The 17,067-nt window shown below is 42.0% G+C and overlaps 1 protein-coding gene across 18 annotated transcripts in view; it reads left to right on the top strand.

The window, feature by feature from the left end:
* Positions 1-17,067, top strand: part of LOC148404390 (protocadherin alpha-C2-like) — a 135,679-nt gene that overhangs the window by 50,185 nt on the left and 68,427 nt on the right. The window contains exons 1-2 of one of the 18 annotated variants that reach the window (XM_088380775.1): positions 477-2,966; positions 11,112-11,706. The exons of 14 other annotated variants lie outside the window; for them this stretch is intronic. In XM_088380775.1, the coding sequence (XP_088236901.1) occupies positions 615-2,966; positions 11,112-11,267 (2,508 nt within the window). In that variant the 5' untranslated portion in view covers positions 477-614 and the 3' untranslated portion in view covers positions 11,268-11,706. Of the gene's footprint in view, positions 1-476; positions 2,967-7,856; positions 10,064-11,111; positions 11,707-14,403; positions 16,862-17,067 lie in introns of those variants that run through there. 3 more of the 18 variants (XM_088380784.1, XM_088380722.1, XM_088380646.1) reach the window with 3 other exon arrangements.

Raw genomic sequence — 17,067 nt, 5'->3', positions numbered from 1 at the left:
ATATGTTGTGCTTAATCCCGTTCGGAACTCAATTAGGTACATTATATAGTTGAGCAATATAGGAAAGCGCATATTAAATTTGAATTTTGTTTTGTTTTGTTTATAGAACATGTTTTGGGGTTTGTTTCTTATTCGTACACTTTCGGTAATTCGGGTCACGTGGCGTTGCCGGCGAATGTCTATGTTTACAATTGAATCAAGTGAGCGACGCCAGGTGAAGGCGGGACAGATGCCTTTATTCTATTCTTGGAACAGAAGCTGTGACAAGTGTTTTGACATCGACAGCAACGAGCAGGTTCGACTCTTTAAAAATATCACGCCTATTTTTTGGGAATATTTCTTTCACTGTTTTTTTTTAAATGTGTGTATATGCATTGTTGAGTTCTGTCGCTTGGTGTCACTGCTGGTGAGTCAAGTTTTGGTGTAAAGCGTCAGCGGTTTGGTTTACTGCGCTTGCGCGTGAGTGTGCACTTGCACTTCGAGGCGTTTTTTCACCTCGTTGCCAGTTCGCATCGTCAATATTGCGTGTTTGGTTTTTGCCTTTTGCTTCATCCCCAATTTATCCTATTGTTTCCTTCGCTTGGACTCCAGTTTGGGTTAATAACCGGTCCAGTATGTCTCAACGATCACGCGCGCCATGGACGCAGCGCTTGCTGGTTGTCATCTTTTGTTTGGATTTCACGTTTATTTTCACCACGGCGCAGCTGCGGTACTCTATTCCCGAGGAAGGCATGGATAACGCCCTTGTTGGAAATGTTGCAAAAGATTTGGGGTTGGATTTGAGTGGACTAAACGCTCGAGGTTTCCGGGTCGTTTCCGGGACCACCGAGCCTCTGTTTGTACTAACAAACAATGGCATGTTACGGGTGAAGAGGAAAATAGACAGAGAGGAGGTTTGTGAGCGAATCAGCCCGTGTGTCGTCAACATTAAGATCGTTGTGGAAAACCCATTGGAGGTCCATTACGTCGCCATTGAGATTTTGGACGTAAATGACCACACCCCCACCTTCCCCAACAATCAGACGCGTTTGGAGATATCGGAATCTGCTTTGCCTGGTGCGCGTTTTCAGCTGCAGAGCGCCCACGACCCAGACAGCGACGCGTATTCGGTTCACTCGTACAAAATCAGTCAAAATGAGCATTTTCGTTTGGAGGTTAAAGACCGAGGGGAAGACGGGAAAATCCCGGTTTTGTATTTGCATAAGGCGCTGGACAAAGAAAGTGCTGAGAGTCATAAACTGCTGCTGACAGCACTCGATGGTGGTAAACCCGCGAGATCAGGAAGCACGGAGATTTTAATTAATGTCTTAGATGTAAATGACAACATGCCAGTGTTTACCTCAGAGTCATATTCTGCAGTGCTAAGGGAAAATGCGCCAATCGGCTCAACTATTTTGCAAGTAAACGCAACAGATTCAGATGACGGTCTCAATGGCGAGGTGGTGTACTCCTTTGGTAATAATGTTAATAGTAAATTACGCAAAGTTTTTGATGTTGATACAATTACTGGAGAAATTACAGTTAAAGGTCCAATAGATTTTGAAGCAAAAGACAAGTATGAAATAGATATTAAAGCATCTGATCAAGGACCAGTGCCCCTAGAAACAGAGAAAAGTGTCATAATAACTATTGTCGATTTAAATGACAACAGACCTGAAATTGAAGTAACTTCATTTTCAAGCGCTATTGCAGAGGACTCCAAACCTGGGACCACTGTCGCATTGATAAGTGTGAATGATAAGGACTCAGGTGTCAATGGAAAGGTCACGTGTCATGTCATGGGGCACATACCTTTCATGCTAACACCCTCCTTACAAGATAATATGTTCTCGCTTATCACCAAATCTCATATGGATCGAGAACATCAGTCCAAGTATGATGTCACAATAGTTGCAGAGGATGCTGGTGAGCCGCCTCTCTCCTCACACAAAACAATAAGTGTGACTGTATCAGATGTAAATGATAACAGTCCAAAGTTTTCAAGTAATGTCTATACTTTCTACATCAACGAGAACAATGTTGCAGGGGCCTTTTTGTTTTCAGTCAGCGCTCACGATAGTGATGAGGGTTCTAATGCTGTGATATCGTTTGATGTTGTGAGAAATGGGGATGAACACAAAACAATGACATCGTTTCTCAGCATTAACTCTGAAAATGGACAAATTTCAGCACTGAAAAGTTTTGACTTTGAGACGCTGAAAAGTTTCCAGTTCCAAGTGGTGGCCAGGGATGGTGGGAATCCTCCCCTGAGCAGCAACGTGACAGTGAAGGTGTTCATTCTGGATCAGAACGACAACGCTCCAGTCATCCTGTATCCGGTCAGCTCCAACGGTTCTGCCCAAGGTGTGGAGGAGATTCCCCGCAACATCAAAGCGGGAGACTTGGTGACAAAAGTCCGAGCCTACGACGCCGACATCGGCTATAATGGCTGGTTGCTCTTTTCGCTGCAGCGAGTCAGCGACCACAGTCTGTTTTCTTTGGACCGCTACACGGGCCAAATCAGAACACTTCGCTCCTTGACAGAGACGGACGAGGCCGAGCATTGCCTGCTCATCCTGGTCAAAGACAACGGCAACGTGTCGCTCTCGGCGACAGCTACGGTGACGGTCAAACTCGTGGAGCCCAAAGAGGCTTTTGCGGCTTCCGATGTGAAAAGTGCGGCCACGGTGGACGAGGAGGACAATGTGACTTTTTACCTGATGATCACTTTGGGCTCGGTGTCGCTCCTTTTTGTCATCAGCATAATCGTGCTGATCGCCATGCAGTGCTCCAAATCCACCGAGTACACTTCCAAATATCTGCAAGAAACCAATTATGATGGCACACTGTGTCACAGCATCCAGTACAGATCAGGAGACAAACGCTACATGTTAGTTGGACCCAGAATGAGTATTGGCTCCACCATCGTTCCAGGCAGCCACGCCAACACTCTGGTGCTCCCTGACAGGAGACACACTTCCGGGGAGGTAAGACATGGTAACTCAACAGTTATGTTCCATATGGGTGTGTGGGCTTGGGATATTGTGTCCACCACTATTGAAATTTGAAAATTGTCAAACATCCAAGCACGAGTGTATGTTTGACCACTGGATACTGAAAAATCGCTGTCTGTGGTCCTGAAGCATCACAAGTCGAAGCTTCCCAATGTGCAAACTGAATTCGCTTCCGAGAAATATGGTGAGGAGAAAAAAAATGAATAATGTTGATGTCCTTTATTATGATGCATGGGCCTCATATGTCCCTTATGAGTGTAAAACCGGTTCAGTATTCATTCCTCTTGTTGGATGGTTTACTGGCACATTTTTTGCATCATTTAGGGCTCTTGTGGGCCTCAAAGAGACTCTTCTAGCTTCTGAGGTCCAGCAAAAGTGAAAAGTGAAAATGAAAAGCAAGAATAATGGATAAAAACAATACTGGATTGTGTTGTGTAAGAGATGTTTTTCATAGACAGCTGCCTCTGTGACTAAAACATCTTATTAATTGTGACACATTTGTCAAATGACTAACAGGAACTGGTTGTGCTGTTGATTTTGAAACGTAATGAAGCAGCAGGGAAAGTTTCACCTTCTTTTTCGTGTTTATCGACAGGTTCTGTGTGCTTTTACTAGTGTTTGTAAGCATGCCTAATGTGAATGCAGTTGAGCTGATTCAATGAAGCATGAATGTCTGAAAGTAAAGCGGTAAGCGACAGAGTGCCTGCAGCTGGCGTGCCGTGACTCACAAGTCATCCCGAGTCAATTGGGGATTGTCCTTTTGAACATCAGCTTTGATGTTCATTCATTACAATTATATTTCTTCCTTTCACACTATGTTTCTGCCTTTTGGAGTTTTGATTTGTGTAACAGTTCACAATGGCATTACAAAATGTAATAGTACAATGACCATGTTTGCGTTTTTGTATCTGCCTAAATAGGTCATGGTTTATCACATGTGCAATCTGCATGCTCTGCTTTTGGACTCACTCTGTGTGGAATATTGTGGGTTGCCCATAGCAACGCGCATGGAAATCCACCTATCGGAAGAGACTAGCAAACGATCAACAGTCTTAGCAACAGCAGAGGAATACGGCAAGGGAGGGAGGGGGTAGAGACAAGCAGCCGGCACTGTAGGATGGAGCATGAGGAGAAGGGAGGAGGAGGAGGGGGATGGGTGGTGGAAGCCTCCATAGGCGACTCGCAATATTTCATGAAAATGCGTCCGTTTCAATCAAACGTGTACATGTCAAGAAATTCTCCGCCTTAGAATTAAGCAGCAGATGGTGCAAATAAATAAACAAAAGCAAAGGCAGAGCTCATAATTAGCTATGTTATTGTATAGAGATTATCATTTCTAGCTAAGAAGTAGGTCAGTCTTAAAATTCCTATGCCACAAAAAACTAAGCCTGAAATAAGGCCAAAGGTTTTCTGCAGTTGTTTTGACCAACTTGCCTTATACTTGTTGTGTTCATGCATGAATATGTTCCACGTGTGTGCGTTCCGCAGTGGCTGCAGCAGCACTACTAAGCTGTGCCTGGACAGCAAATGCCCCCATGAGATGTCTTGATGCAATTCAAAAGGAATGCAGCGAGCAAGCGCGTGGTGATATCAGTGGATCACATTTGTCATTACGGCTTGTCGTGAAATGGCAACTTTTGACTCTAATGTGGATAAATCACAATTACACCTATCAGCCATAGCAATCACATACATGTGCTACCCATGTGGCACCAAGTTGTTGACCCCAGTGCTGGTGTACACATTGCACTTCTCTCTTTTGTTCCCAATATCATTCTAAATTCTGATTAGACTGTTGATCAATTCGACTGGCATGAGTTCTCGTCGGTCAATCGCAGCTGATTACAAAACAGTCAAGTCAGTACTGTGTTTACATTTGTATCTGCTGCTTTGTGTAGGGGTGTGGCTGTTTGTGCCAGTGGCTTTGTCTGTCTGCTTGGCTGGCCATGCAAGCACATCTGTGCAATTGTGTTTGCATGCTAACTGTCTGCTCTGACATTATTTCCAGTGCACTGCAACTTGTCTGTTGTCTTTCACAAGTGGTTGTGAGATTCTTCCTGATTAAAAGCACCTCAGGTGTCACAAGGAGAGCAGATCTGTCAGGTGGCAGATAGATGTATGGAGGCATGCTTTTGATGAAATGCAGACAGTTGGAAAGTGAAAACTGTTAACTGCAATTCCTTCCAGACATTGTTTTATTTGCCTTCTTGGTGTATTTTGCTTCTTCCTACTCTGCTGCTACACCCTCTTCTCCTTCCTCATCCTCCATGTTTCATTCCTCTCCCCCCTCCCCCAGTCTACTCATGCCCTCCTTTTGCCGCTTATATCTGAATGTCCTTGGCTACCTCTTTCCGTGTGCCAGCGTGTTCTGTTGCCCGGACATGTCTATTCTCTTTACTGAATCTTCAAATTCTATCACACGCTCTAGAGCCGTGTGTGTGTGTGTCACTGTGCATCATGCCTTTAGGGCTGTGGCTGTGTGATGCTGCATGTGCTGTTGCGTGTCACTGGGGCACATTGTCTCTTATGTGGTTCCAGGATGACCGCACGGCTCCACTCACATTGGGGTCAGCAACAACAGTGATGATAATCTAATTTAAACACACAGTAGTAGGTTATGACATGCGCACCAACTACTATCTTTAGGTCTTTGACACACACATGCACACACAATCTCTCTCTCACAAACACACAGCAGTCATTCACACTGACATTAAGACCTCAATGAAAAAAGTTTGACAATGTGTACCTATGCTTTAGTGCTCACTGCTACGTAATTAACAGCCATTCACCTATAGATAAGCTCTCTCTTTCAATGACAATTAGATTTTGCACCTATCTGATTCAGCGTGTTTGTTCTACTGTGATGCAGTGCTCTTCCACACCACTGCAAACTATAATGACTCGGAAATGAAATGAAAATGAACAACACTCTGATGGCGTCAATCAAAAGCGAGCAATAATGTCTTTGCAAAGGCAGAATTTGTGTTCTTTCATTGCATATCAATATAAAGGTGTATCTCAATGCACTGGCATGCCATTGAAATGTTTATTAATTTCAGTGGATTACGCCAGGATGTGACAATTAACAGTGACAATGAATGCCATGACCTTGATGGTCACCAATTGCATACAGTTGATGTTGCCCAGGATGCTCTGGGCTCATGTGTACTATTTCTGATATTACAGAATGACCTCTGTCGTAATATTTGGTTATAGTTTCCTCCAGTTATCTAGTCACTTCACACTTTGGTTTCGGTGTCTGGCTGAGTTGATGGATGGGTGCATAGGTTGATGGCTATATATAGTGCAATTGCATGATTTTTTTTTCTCCCTGCTGTCCCTGTGCGTTACTAAGGCAAAGTGGGAGTCAGTAGGCCAAAGCGTGTAAAGTGTGGGTGGGCAGCACTTACAGCTCTAGGCCAAGGCTCCCTGGCACAGCTCCTTTTGCGTCTATCATTTGTGCTACATGACAAGGCTGGTTTATAGCCATGAGTGGCTTTCATGCAGGTTGGCCCCACGCTTGTCACAAATTTGGGTCAAAGCTCATTCCTCCATATACTATAGATACACATGTGTAGTATCTGTGCCATTTCTTTGAACATATGCATCATTTTGTGTCTCAGAACTGGGCTTTTTATGAGGAAATTTACATGAGCGTGTCTGACCCTTTCACCCCTCCGCTACTCCAGTAGTTATATAAGCCCTCACTTTCATTGTGTCGCACTTCATTGACTCTGTGGGAGAGGGCTATAATTTCAACCTTGCCACTCATACTGCACACTCATTCAAAACGAGGGCACTCGCTAGGTGACAAGCTTGCTTTATTTCTAAGTGTATAATATCAACACATTATTCGATGTATGATTACAATTATTATTAATAGTAGCAATATTAATTGTAGTCTACATGCAGGTGCTTTTTTTATTTGCCTACTGCTGTTATTCCTGTTCTATCTTTTTTTACTTTTTTTTTTTTTTTTGAATTAACTGTTCAGAACAGATGGCCTGCACTGCTCTTGTTTGGCATCAGCGTTCATACAGCCACAACATCTGCTGCAGTGCTCAGGTCACCGCTGCATGCCCGGAGGATTGAGGAAAGCGTAAGGCTCCCTGCAACTTAGCCTCATAGTGGTAAAGGAGTAGGGCGAAAGAAAGTGCAACTGGCTTTTACCTTGTTGCAATCAAGATAGGGAAAACAACAAGAGGCATGACTTTTGGTGTTGTGAAGTTTGATTCAGTGAATGTTTAAGAGAGGTAAATCAGCTGTTTAGACAGAGGATGCCGCCTTTCGTAAGAGGATTGCCTTCTTAGCACAGTATCCTTGCACTGCTCACTGTTGGCTATTTGGGCTGGGCATAGGACCACTGTGTCCTCACACTCTTGTGATGAGGACCGTATGTTGTATTTATTTTGGACTGAGCATCAATGGGATCAGACGTCTGTGAGAGGGATTCAGACTCTGACCTCTGCTTGGCACCATATAATGTCCCTTACAGCATTTCCTCCAATTCTGACAGTTTCGCTAATTGAATATGGGTTTATTGCCCTCATGGAAAAGTTGAGCCACAATAAAGAATTTTTCCTCTTTCTCGTTTATTATTGCAACAATATCCATCGAGAAAGTGGCAAGGAATAATTCGCTATTTCAATAAACACAATAGAATCTGCACGATGTTCGGAATGTATCGTCTGATTTTATTCGGATGTTATAAGTTCAAGAAGTACTATGATAAAAATTACTTGAATGCCACTCCGTGGGCATCTTTGTGTGTGTATACCTGCAGTAAGCAGCTGTGATGAGTCATCTTCGTGCCACATGTGGATGTTTATTTATTTATTTTTCAACTCTGTTTATTTTTAGGAAGACCATCTGTCAGGAAAAAACAAAAGTGGAGACGTGTTGATTCTTCCCTTATGATTGTTAAGTAATAAATGTCAAGGACATATTTTGTGATAATGGCTGGTTGTCATGCATACGTATTTTGCATATTTATGTTTATTTTAGTAATGAAGGTATGCTACATGTATTCCTGCCGTCGTGTGTGCAGCGTATGACTAATACAATGAGCTAGGGTGTGTAAGGCAAATGTTAATGCGCCTGACGCACATCCCTCCCTCTCCTCCCACTCCTACTCCCACGTCTGTCTTCCAGTGCAGGCTTTGTTCTCGACAGTCGACCCGACTCTTTTCCAGCCTCGTTATACGTCCATTTGGTCTTCACCTCAAACTGGATTATTTTACTCACCCGTCCTGTCCATCCATTTATCCACACACTGAGAATAGACTTCTTTCCTCATCGTCTTGTCGTATAGCTCATGCTCTCACATGTGCCCCCTCCTGTCTGACTGTATGGATGCAAGCAGATGCAAACGCTTGCTATCACCAAATTCACTATATTTTTCCTTGTAAGCAGCTCGTTAATATTTGATGTTGCTTAGTCCTATTGTTTCAAAACAGAGAATTGTCCAATGAAGGGACCTCTCGCAAATCCACCATGCCCCCAAATGCTATTTCTAGTCTCAGGCAGCCTCTCGTCTGTACATTGTGCCCTCGTTTTGGAGGAAGCTCAACAGCAAATACTGCTGAAAGACTCGTAGTATTTTTTTCTTTCTCATATTTTAGAAGAGGAAACCCTCTTTTGTGTGTGTATTACATGTCTGACATTATTTTTTTCTTAAAACAGGAACTATTCTAAATCAACAAATAAAGTATTTTATTAGAATAAACTCATAATATAAAAAAAAAGAATATTATTTATTAGCTTGTCCTATCTTCGAACTGAAAGTATGACTTGTTTACAGCAATTTTTTTTAGTTTTCGATTTTCTTTGAAAAAGACCGATGAGTGATATTTCTTTTTTGTTCTTGATGAACATTACAACTATTCTTCATAATTTTCCAATTAATATTCAGTATGCACCAGTATGCACAAGGAGACCCTTTTAGATCAAGAGTAACAATAAATATAACAGCAGTAAGCAGCAAGAGGGATGAGACGGAATATATTGTCATATTAATTGCCACGATGATGCACTTATCGAGTCGAATTTAAAGTTCACTGGAGTGCAGCCTACAAAATGTAATTGCTTTGTTTTCTTCTGCACCGGCCACAACATTAGGTACCCCTGTACAATAAAATTGCATGGATTACAACAATAAATTTGCCAAAGTATCTTTTTTTTTCTCTTTTTTTTTTACAGGGTTAGGGTACAGTCTAACCAATCATCGGGAGGAAACCAGTTTTGCATTGTGCTCACTAGTTTAGAGGACAAAGTCTGGGATACTTGTGCAGTGCAATATATGCATGTAATAATAGTAGTTGTAGTAATGTTAGTATAAATATATTTCTTTATCTAAAATACCTTGACTCTTTCAAAATAAATGTCCAAGACTAGAATATTTCGTGGGGGAAAAAAACTGAACTTCACAAATTACTGATATTCTTAACTTTTGGTACCAAACTTGTGTTTTAACTCATTCTGTCAATTCTACTACCAATGTCAATATTCCAGTTTGCACTACATGGATTAAGGCCTCTGTAAAGAATGTCAAGTGATAATTCTCCCGTTACGCCTCTAATGCGATTAGGTGGAATCATCTTAATCATGCCACGAAGACTAGCTTAAAGAAGGCAGCAGAAAGTGAAACTAAACATGCCACTCACACAATTTTGTGTCTTGTTGTAATGATGTGTTTAATGATATTTTCTTATGGATAGTTTTGTGGTAGTATGCACATTCATTTTAGTTGCATCTAATAAATTGGCATCTAGGAACATTGCCCTGTCGACTCAAGGACTTCTTCATTACTCATGCAAATTCATACTGTGTACAATACACTCATGGGAATCTGCTGTCCTTGTAGCTATTTAAGTTTTCATACTATTGAGACAGGAGGCTGGTAGCTAGTAGCGGATTTAAGAGTTGATGAAAATGAATGAAACACACAGCACAATAGTCACATCACAATATTGTAGTCATGTTAGGAAGAAAAGTGGAGCAACCTCACAAAAACCATTCCAGCCTGCACTTCCAACATCAGGCTCTCTACAGGCCAGCACTCTCCTCTATTATTCAGACTCACTCCCTCCATTTTTTTTTTTTTTTGAGAGGAAGTGGGCCAAGCTTGAGCGCATGCAGCAGGTCCGCTCCTCCATAGCTCCTCATCACATGCATGCTGTAGTGGTGGGCGAACACTTACTTCAGCATGACTAATAAGAATGTAAAAATAGACATTACACAACGCTTATACCGGTCTAATGTGCGTATTGAAAATAAATTGCAACGTGTGTCTAATGTGGAAGAAATGTATATAGAAAATACATGTGATTTTTTTTTTACAATAAATGGACAGCATATGCATTGAATGTTATATGAATCCCTTTCTCCTGGTTCCCTTGCTGCAGCACAGTATTGTCGCGTTATTTAATAACTTGCAAGGAGTCTTCTCTCCCAACCAGTTACACCTCAAGTATATCGCCCCATCTTTCTCTCTTTGTTTAATACAGTTCCTTCCCATGCGGCGTTTTCATTTCCTGAAGACACAGTGAATGGGAATCAGACATCAAGCCTGCGACAGTATCTGTGTCACACGATACACTTTTTTTTTTTTTCTGAGTGTGACATCGCTAATCTATCAGAAGGCATCAAGTCTAAGCGTGTGGAAAGGGGAGAAAAGAGGCGCCCTCTTGTGGCAACAAAAGTAGAACATAAAGTCCTCAGTGCGTCAATACTGTCAATTATTTAGCTGGTCATTGCACTCCAAAAGTGGTGGTGTATTCAGTGGTTTCACGATTGAGTTTATGTGTCAATATTGATCGACGGGTAGGTGTCCCATTTCCCGCCACTCATAACTGTTTGTTCCACACCCTCTGCCTTTGACAAACCATTTGATTGACAAATCTAGGTTATCCATGATTGACTATAGAGCCAGATTTACTCCTAATCCCAGAAAAAAAATGTTACATTCTGGCTGCATCTCTCTTCCCTCTGTGTGGATTCACTAAGGATAGGGAGAATATTTACATTGTCTGTATGTGTAGTATATAACATATATCTTGGATAACAGATAAATATATACATTTTGACAGTCTATTCTTTCCCTGTTTCCTCACAAAGAAAGGTCCAAAGGAGGGGCAGGAAGTAGGGAGTGGTGCTAAAGGAGGCTTGCATCTGTGTCGCTATGGTAACAGGAGAGGAGTGAATGAATCAATTATGGTTGCTCCCAGTGGAAACAGAGCTATCGGACACCGCCTTTGTCGCTACGTGCAATGAACCAATCAGCAAAGTCCAGTGCTGCTACATCGCTTAGACCAAACCAATTGGATGGTGTTTTTTCCCCCCTCGACAGTTTAGATTGTATGTCTGTTTTTATGAGCAAAACTGAAAAATGTCTCTGTTGTTGTAAAATGAATCCATATGTGTAATACTGTTGTCAAAATCTGTTTGCTAGTTTGGAACTTTGATGAAAGGCACTAAATTAAAGCATCCCGTGCACACTTCACATGTCTGAATATACATTATCTTTCACACACACTCAAGCCACATTCACAACTTTATATTTTGTCAGCACTTGTACTTTTGCCAAAGCATCACATTAATACACACTTGTCTTTGACACGGGGCAAGCAGAACTACAAAGTGAGAGAAAGAGCTATTTTTAAATACTCCTCTCATGAGACATGCTGTCAGGAACACATCCCTATCAACAATAGCCTGCCCGTTGTTTTTACAGTAGAGTAGCTAATTAAGTAATTTGGGGAAATTGTGCCATTGCTTTCCAAATGAGTGAACAATGTGTTTGGGAGTCTATTTCAGTGGCATGTGCGTGTGTATGCGCATGTGCGTGAGCATGCTCCATATTCCCATGTCCTGGCTCATGTTTTTGCTGGATGCTCCCCTGTCCTATTTTTCCAACCAATGGAGGGAGAGCAGATTGAAATTGGAAAATAAATGATTAAGGTAGATTATTTTCAGCTATTCATCATATTGTATTTTAGCATGTGTAGCTTTTTATGTGCAGAGAGTCAAGCTGTCTTGCAAGCATGTCTGCGACGTCATCAACGTCCACCTAAAAAAAGAATGTTAAATATTGTATAACCCACCTCTCCACACACACGCACACATACACATACACTCTCTCACACACACACACATTGATTCTCAATGATCCAAAGGCTATTCTTTTTCTTCCCCCAATTCACATTTTTATTTTCCTTGCCATTATGTCACCCTTCATCACACCCTATGATTCTCAATGTAAACATCTTGGCCTCTGCTGTATGTTTTTCTTGTCTCATGAATGCACACTGAAGTCTTTTCAGGCACATCACAGCTAAATATTAAAAGAATATATGTCTAGGATGAGATGTTCTGCAGACAGGCTGCTCGTGGTATAAGTGTTGCATCACATGCAAAGCAAGTGTGCAGCTTATAAGGAGGAGTGGGGGTGGTCTCCAGAGCCTTGGGCCAGCAAGGGCACTGTGGGCTGTGCAGGGGGTGATTGAAAAGGTCAGGATCTCTTCAGTGTGATAGGGAGGTCGGAAAGGAGAAGAAGGTGCTGCAGTGGAAGTGTCATAATGAATCTGCTGGAGCAGTGCGACATTAGCAATGCATGAGCAACCCAGATGCAACTGTTGACAGACTCATTCATTCCAGAGTACGCATTGTTTGCTTTGGTGTACATTTATGTATGCACTCAAAGCCTGATGTGCTTTGATTCATTCAGTGAGAGCAAAATCCATCAATGTGTGTTGATGAATATTCAGAAGTGGGTCAAAAACTCCAGTGTACGTATTTAGTAAAATACACCCATGGGCTTGCGCTCTCAATGTGTGTGTGTGTGCACACATGCATCGTGTATGCCGGGAATGGCGTTGCTATGGAAACATAAAAGGGAGAGAAGAGAGTGAGGAGGGGGAGTGCTGGCTCGCCTTGGAGCATGTGGTTAAGATGGTACCCCCACTCTACCGCTCACTGAGAGTGTGCACCCTTTAACGTGCTTGTCACAAGCGCGCACACATAACACATCTACTATATGTGGTGCTAACTCTTTAATAATAAAGCGAGCACACTAAAAATACAACACACTCCCCCTGCCCTTGTCCTGCCACCTTTAACGCTTTTCTCTTCCTGTAAGATGAATACTCTCCTTCATTTAAATACAAAAAAGATATTCAATAAAGGAATTTTGAGTATATTTTTAACCTTTATTTGTTCATATACAATTTATAGTAATTTCTAAGGCAGTTTTACTTCATCAAGAAATTTACTTAGATTAATTGCTACTGTCAAATTAACAAAGCAGGTGGGTTATAATTTTAGTTTCTGCAGCTGGATTTAATATCACAGCCAGAACCTACATGAATTCACAGTGTAAGAACAATTATGGCATGCCTTATAATTTCTTGGAAAGCGGAAGGGCTTTGAACTAAAATCAACAGCAAATAAGGTCAAGAGGTCAGCAGGTTGCTGGGCAGAACTGTGATAAGCTATGTGCTTTTAAAAGATAAATTCTGGCTTTACTGTGCTGAGTAATATTAGTATGTGTGATGTAGATTTTATGAGGAAGATAATCCAGGATTCTGGGCTGGTTTCGATAATCCTCACTGTAATATGTGAATCAACATCAAGTGATGGGAAAGGTCTTTTTTTTTCCAGTATAGATACATACGCACACAATGTGCTGCTAATAAAAGACACCTCACTTGACCATGCTTAGACTGTTGTCATCTATAAACTCTGCATAGTGAGGTATTATAAATAATGCATATTGCTGAGAGATGATTGTGGCTGCGTGTGTGATGATTATTAATATATTGTCCAAATAAAATCATGTTTTCCACATGGGGGAAAATAGGACGGGAGTTTATGAAGCCGGAGATTAATCCTGGGATTAGCAAACAGGGGACGCTCATACAAATTGATGACAAATTGTGGAGGAGCACCAAAACACACTACAGCACCGGGGGGAATCGTCTCATGTGTTCAATCAATTCATCTAATTAATTACCCTCAAGATTAACGAGGGGCCAGTGAGGAGAATATATATATTTCAACACTGTCATAGAAAAAGAAGGGTGTTGTTTAATAGTACTTTCTGTTTTGTGTGTCAGAAAACAAATGTTCAATGTTTGTCTTTCTCAGAAAAGATGATTAGTTCCCTATGCTTGGTGTTATTATTATTATTATTATTATTATTATTATTATTTATTGACGGATGGATTATTATTACTGGTGCGTATGAGAGCATCAGGATGGGTTCACTCGCCCCTGCGCATAACCACTTTCACCACCAAGCGTCGCTCTTTATCCATCAGAGGAAGAGCCACTCTTCCATGCATTGAAGCCCCTCCCGCTTTCAGATGCCTGAGAGATCCATTCAGTCTTTGTTATAAAGAGGCAGAGGACGGAGGAACAAACACAGGGCTCACACTCAAATAAGGATTTTCTTTTTTATTCATGTTTTGCTCTTATTGGACATAAACATGCCTTCCAGACGGAGCTATTTGGGGATCTATTTGGGGTTTCTTCTACTGGAGTATTACTGGGCAACAGCATCTGGACAGCTTTCTTATTCCATCTCGGAGGAGTTAAACCCCAGCACTGTCATTGGAAACATCGCCAAGGATTTAAATTTGAACGTACAGGACCTAGAATCTCGTTCGTTTCAAATTGTTGCCACCACTAAGAGGAAATTCCTTGAGGTAAACCTAAAGACTGGCACACTCTATGTAAATGAGAGAATAGACAGAGAGGAGCTCTGCACAGAGGAGGTGAAATGCTCCATCAGTGTGGAGGCTGTCATAAACAACCCTTTAAAACTGTATCGCATTGATATAGACATTTTAGATGTCAACGATAACGCTCCTTTGTTCACTACCAAAATGCAGAATTTATACATCGCAGAGAGCACATTGCCAGGGGTTAAATTTGCATTGTCTGAAGCCAGTGATGCGGATGTTGGTAAAAACAGCATCAGCACATATAGATTAAATCCAAATGAGCATTTTTCATTAGCTGTGCATAAAGCAGGCGGAGGCGTGTCTGCTGAGCTGGTTCTGAAGAAAGGTTTAGATCGAGAGAAGCAGCCTCTCATTACCATGACGCTGACTGCTGTAGATGGAGGAAGCCCACCAAGATCAGGCACCTCTCAAATTATAGTTAATGTTTTGGACAACAATGACAACATCCCGACATTTAGTGAATCTCTGTATAAGACAACACTAAGAGAAAATTCACCATTAGGCACTGGAATCATTACATTGAACGCCACAGATGCTGATGAGGGTTTAAACAGTGAAATTGTGTATTCATTAAGAAGCAAAGATCAAGATCACGTATTGGATGTGTTTGAAATTGAAGGTCAAACTGGTGTAATTAAGGTGAAAGGTCATATTGACTATGAGGAAAAAAAAGCATACGAGATAAGGGTGGAGGCCACTGATAAAGGAAACCCTCCCATGTCTGCTCATTGCAAAGTGCTGGTTGAGGTTTTGGATGTCAATGACAACTCTCCTGAGGTCACAGTGACGTCACTGCTCAACGGCGTGCCAGAAGACGCCATTGTAGGCACCGCAGTCGCACTGGTGTCGCTTTTTGATAAAGATGGTGGTGAGAACGGTCATGTTACAGTAGATATTCAAAATAAAGTTCCATTTAAACTAGAAGAAAATTACAAAAACTATTATTCTCTCTTAGTTGATGAGCCGTTAGACAGAGAGAGTGCACCGCACTACAACATCACCATAGTTGCCAAAGATAACGGTCGTCCACCTCTATCCAGCACTAGTGTCGTTCATGTTCACATATCGGACGTAAATGACAACGCGCCTCACTTCTCAGAACCCCTCATTAATGTTTACATCAAAGAAAATAGTCAACCGGGAGCAGTCATTCATAGAGTGACTGCAATTGATCATGACACTAATGAAAATAGGATAGTGACATATTCATTTGTGAAAAATAATACCGACTCCATGCCGATAACTACAATGATTAACATCAACACAGAGAGTGGAGATATAGTGAGTTTGCAATCTTTTGACTATGAGAAGTTAAAGACGTTTCAGTTTAAAGTTCAGGCCACAGACTCTGGTGTTCCTCCACTCAGCAGCAATGTGACTGTCAACATTTTTATCCTGGATGAGAATGACAACAGTCCGGCCATTTTGGCTCCCTATTCTGAGCATGGCTCCGTCAACAGCGAGAGCATCCCCTATTCTGCTGAGGCAGGATACTTTGTGGCCAAGATCAGGGCGGTGGATGCAGACTCTGGCTACAACGCATTGCTCTCCTATCACCTGTCTGAGCCCAAAGGCAACAACAACCTCTTCCGGATTGGAACCAGCACCGGGGAGATTCGCACCAAGAGGCGAATGAGTGACAATGACCTGAAAAGTCACCCCTTGGTGGTGTCAGTGTGTGATAATGGAGAAGCCTCCCTGTCAGCGACTGTGTCTCTTGACGTGGTGGTGCTTGAAAGCACAGCTGACATCCAACACACTCAGTTCAGACACGTGCCCATCAAGGAGGAGAGCTTCTCCGACTTGCACTTGTACCTGCTCATTGCCATTGTCGCCGTGTCGCTGATCTTCCTGCTCAGCCTGGTTACTTTAGTGGCCTTCAAATGCCACAGACAGACGGACGGACATTTCGACAGGTACGGCGCCCCGATGATCACCACCCACCCCGACGGGAGCTGGTCTTACTCCAAAGCGACTCAGCAGTACGACGTGTGCTTCAGCTCAGACACGCTCAAGAGTGACATGGTGGTTTTTCCCACTCCTTTTCCGCCTGTAGAAGCAGAACTGATCAGTATTAATGGAGTAGACACTTTTACCAGGACTCAGACTTTACCCACTGAGAAGGTAAGAAAAATATATTAATTAAGTTTGAAAGGAATTGAAACAAAATGCCTTTTTCATTTTACATATACATAGTGTTGGAGCCAATTTAGTTTCCTTGGCTTAAATTCTTATTTTTGTTTAAGATTTGCCGGCCTTGAGCCATGGACTTTTATTTGACATTTGACAAATCCTTTGGTCACCTGGTTAGTCACCTGACCAGTCACCTG

Source organism: Syngnathus floridae, chromosome 1 (genome assembly GCF_059516105.1).
Source record: "Syngnathus floridae isolate MCC-2025c chromosome 1, RoL_Sflo_1.0, whole genome shotgun sequence".
Taxonomy (NCBI): Eukaryota; Metazoa; Chordata; class Actinopteri; order Syngnathiformes; family Syngnathidae; genus Syngnathus; species Syngnathus floridae.
The sequence above is the reverse complement of the archived record's forward strand: the minus strand, read 5'-3'. Positions and strand labels throughout refer to the sequence as shown.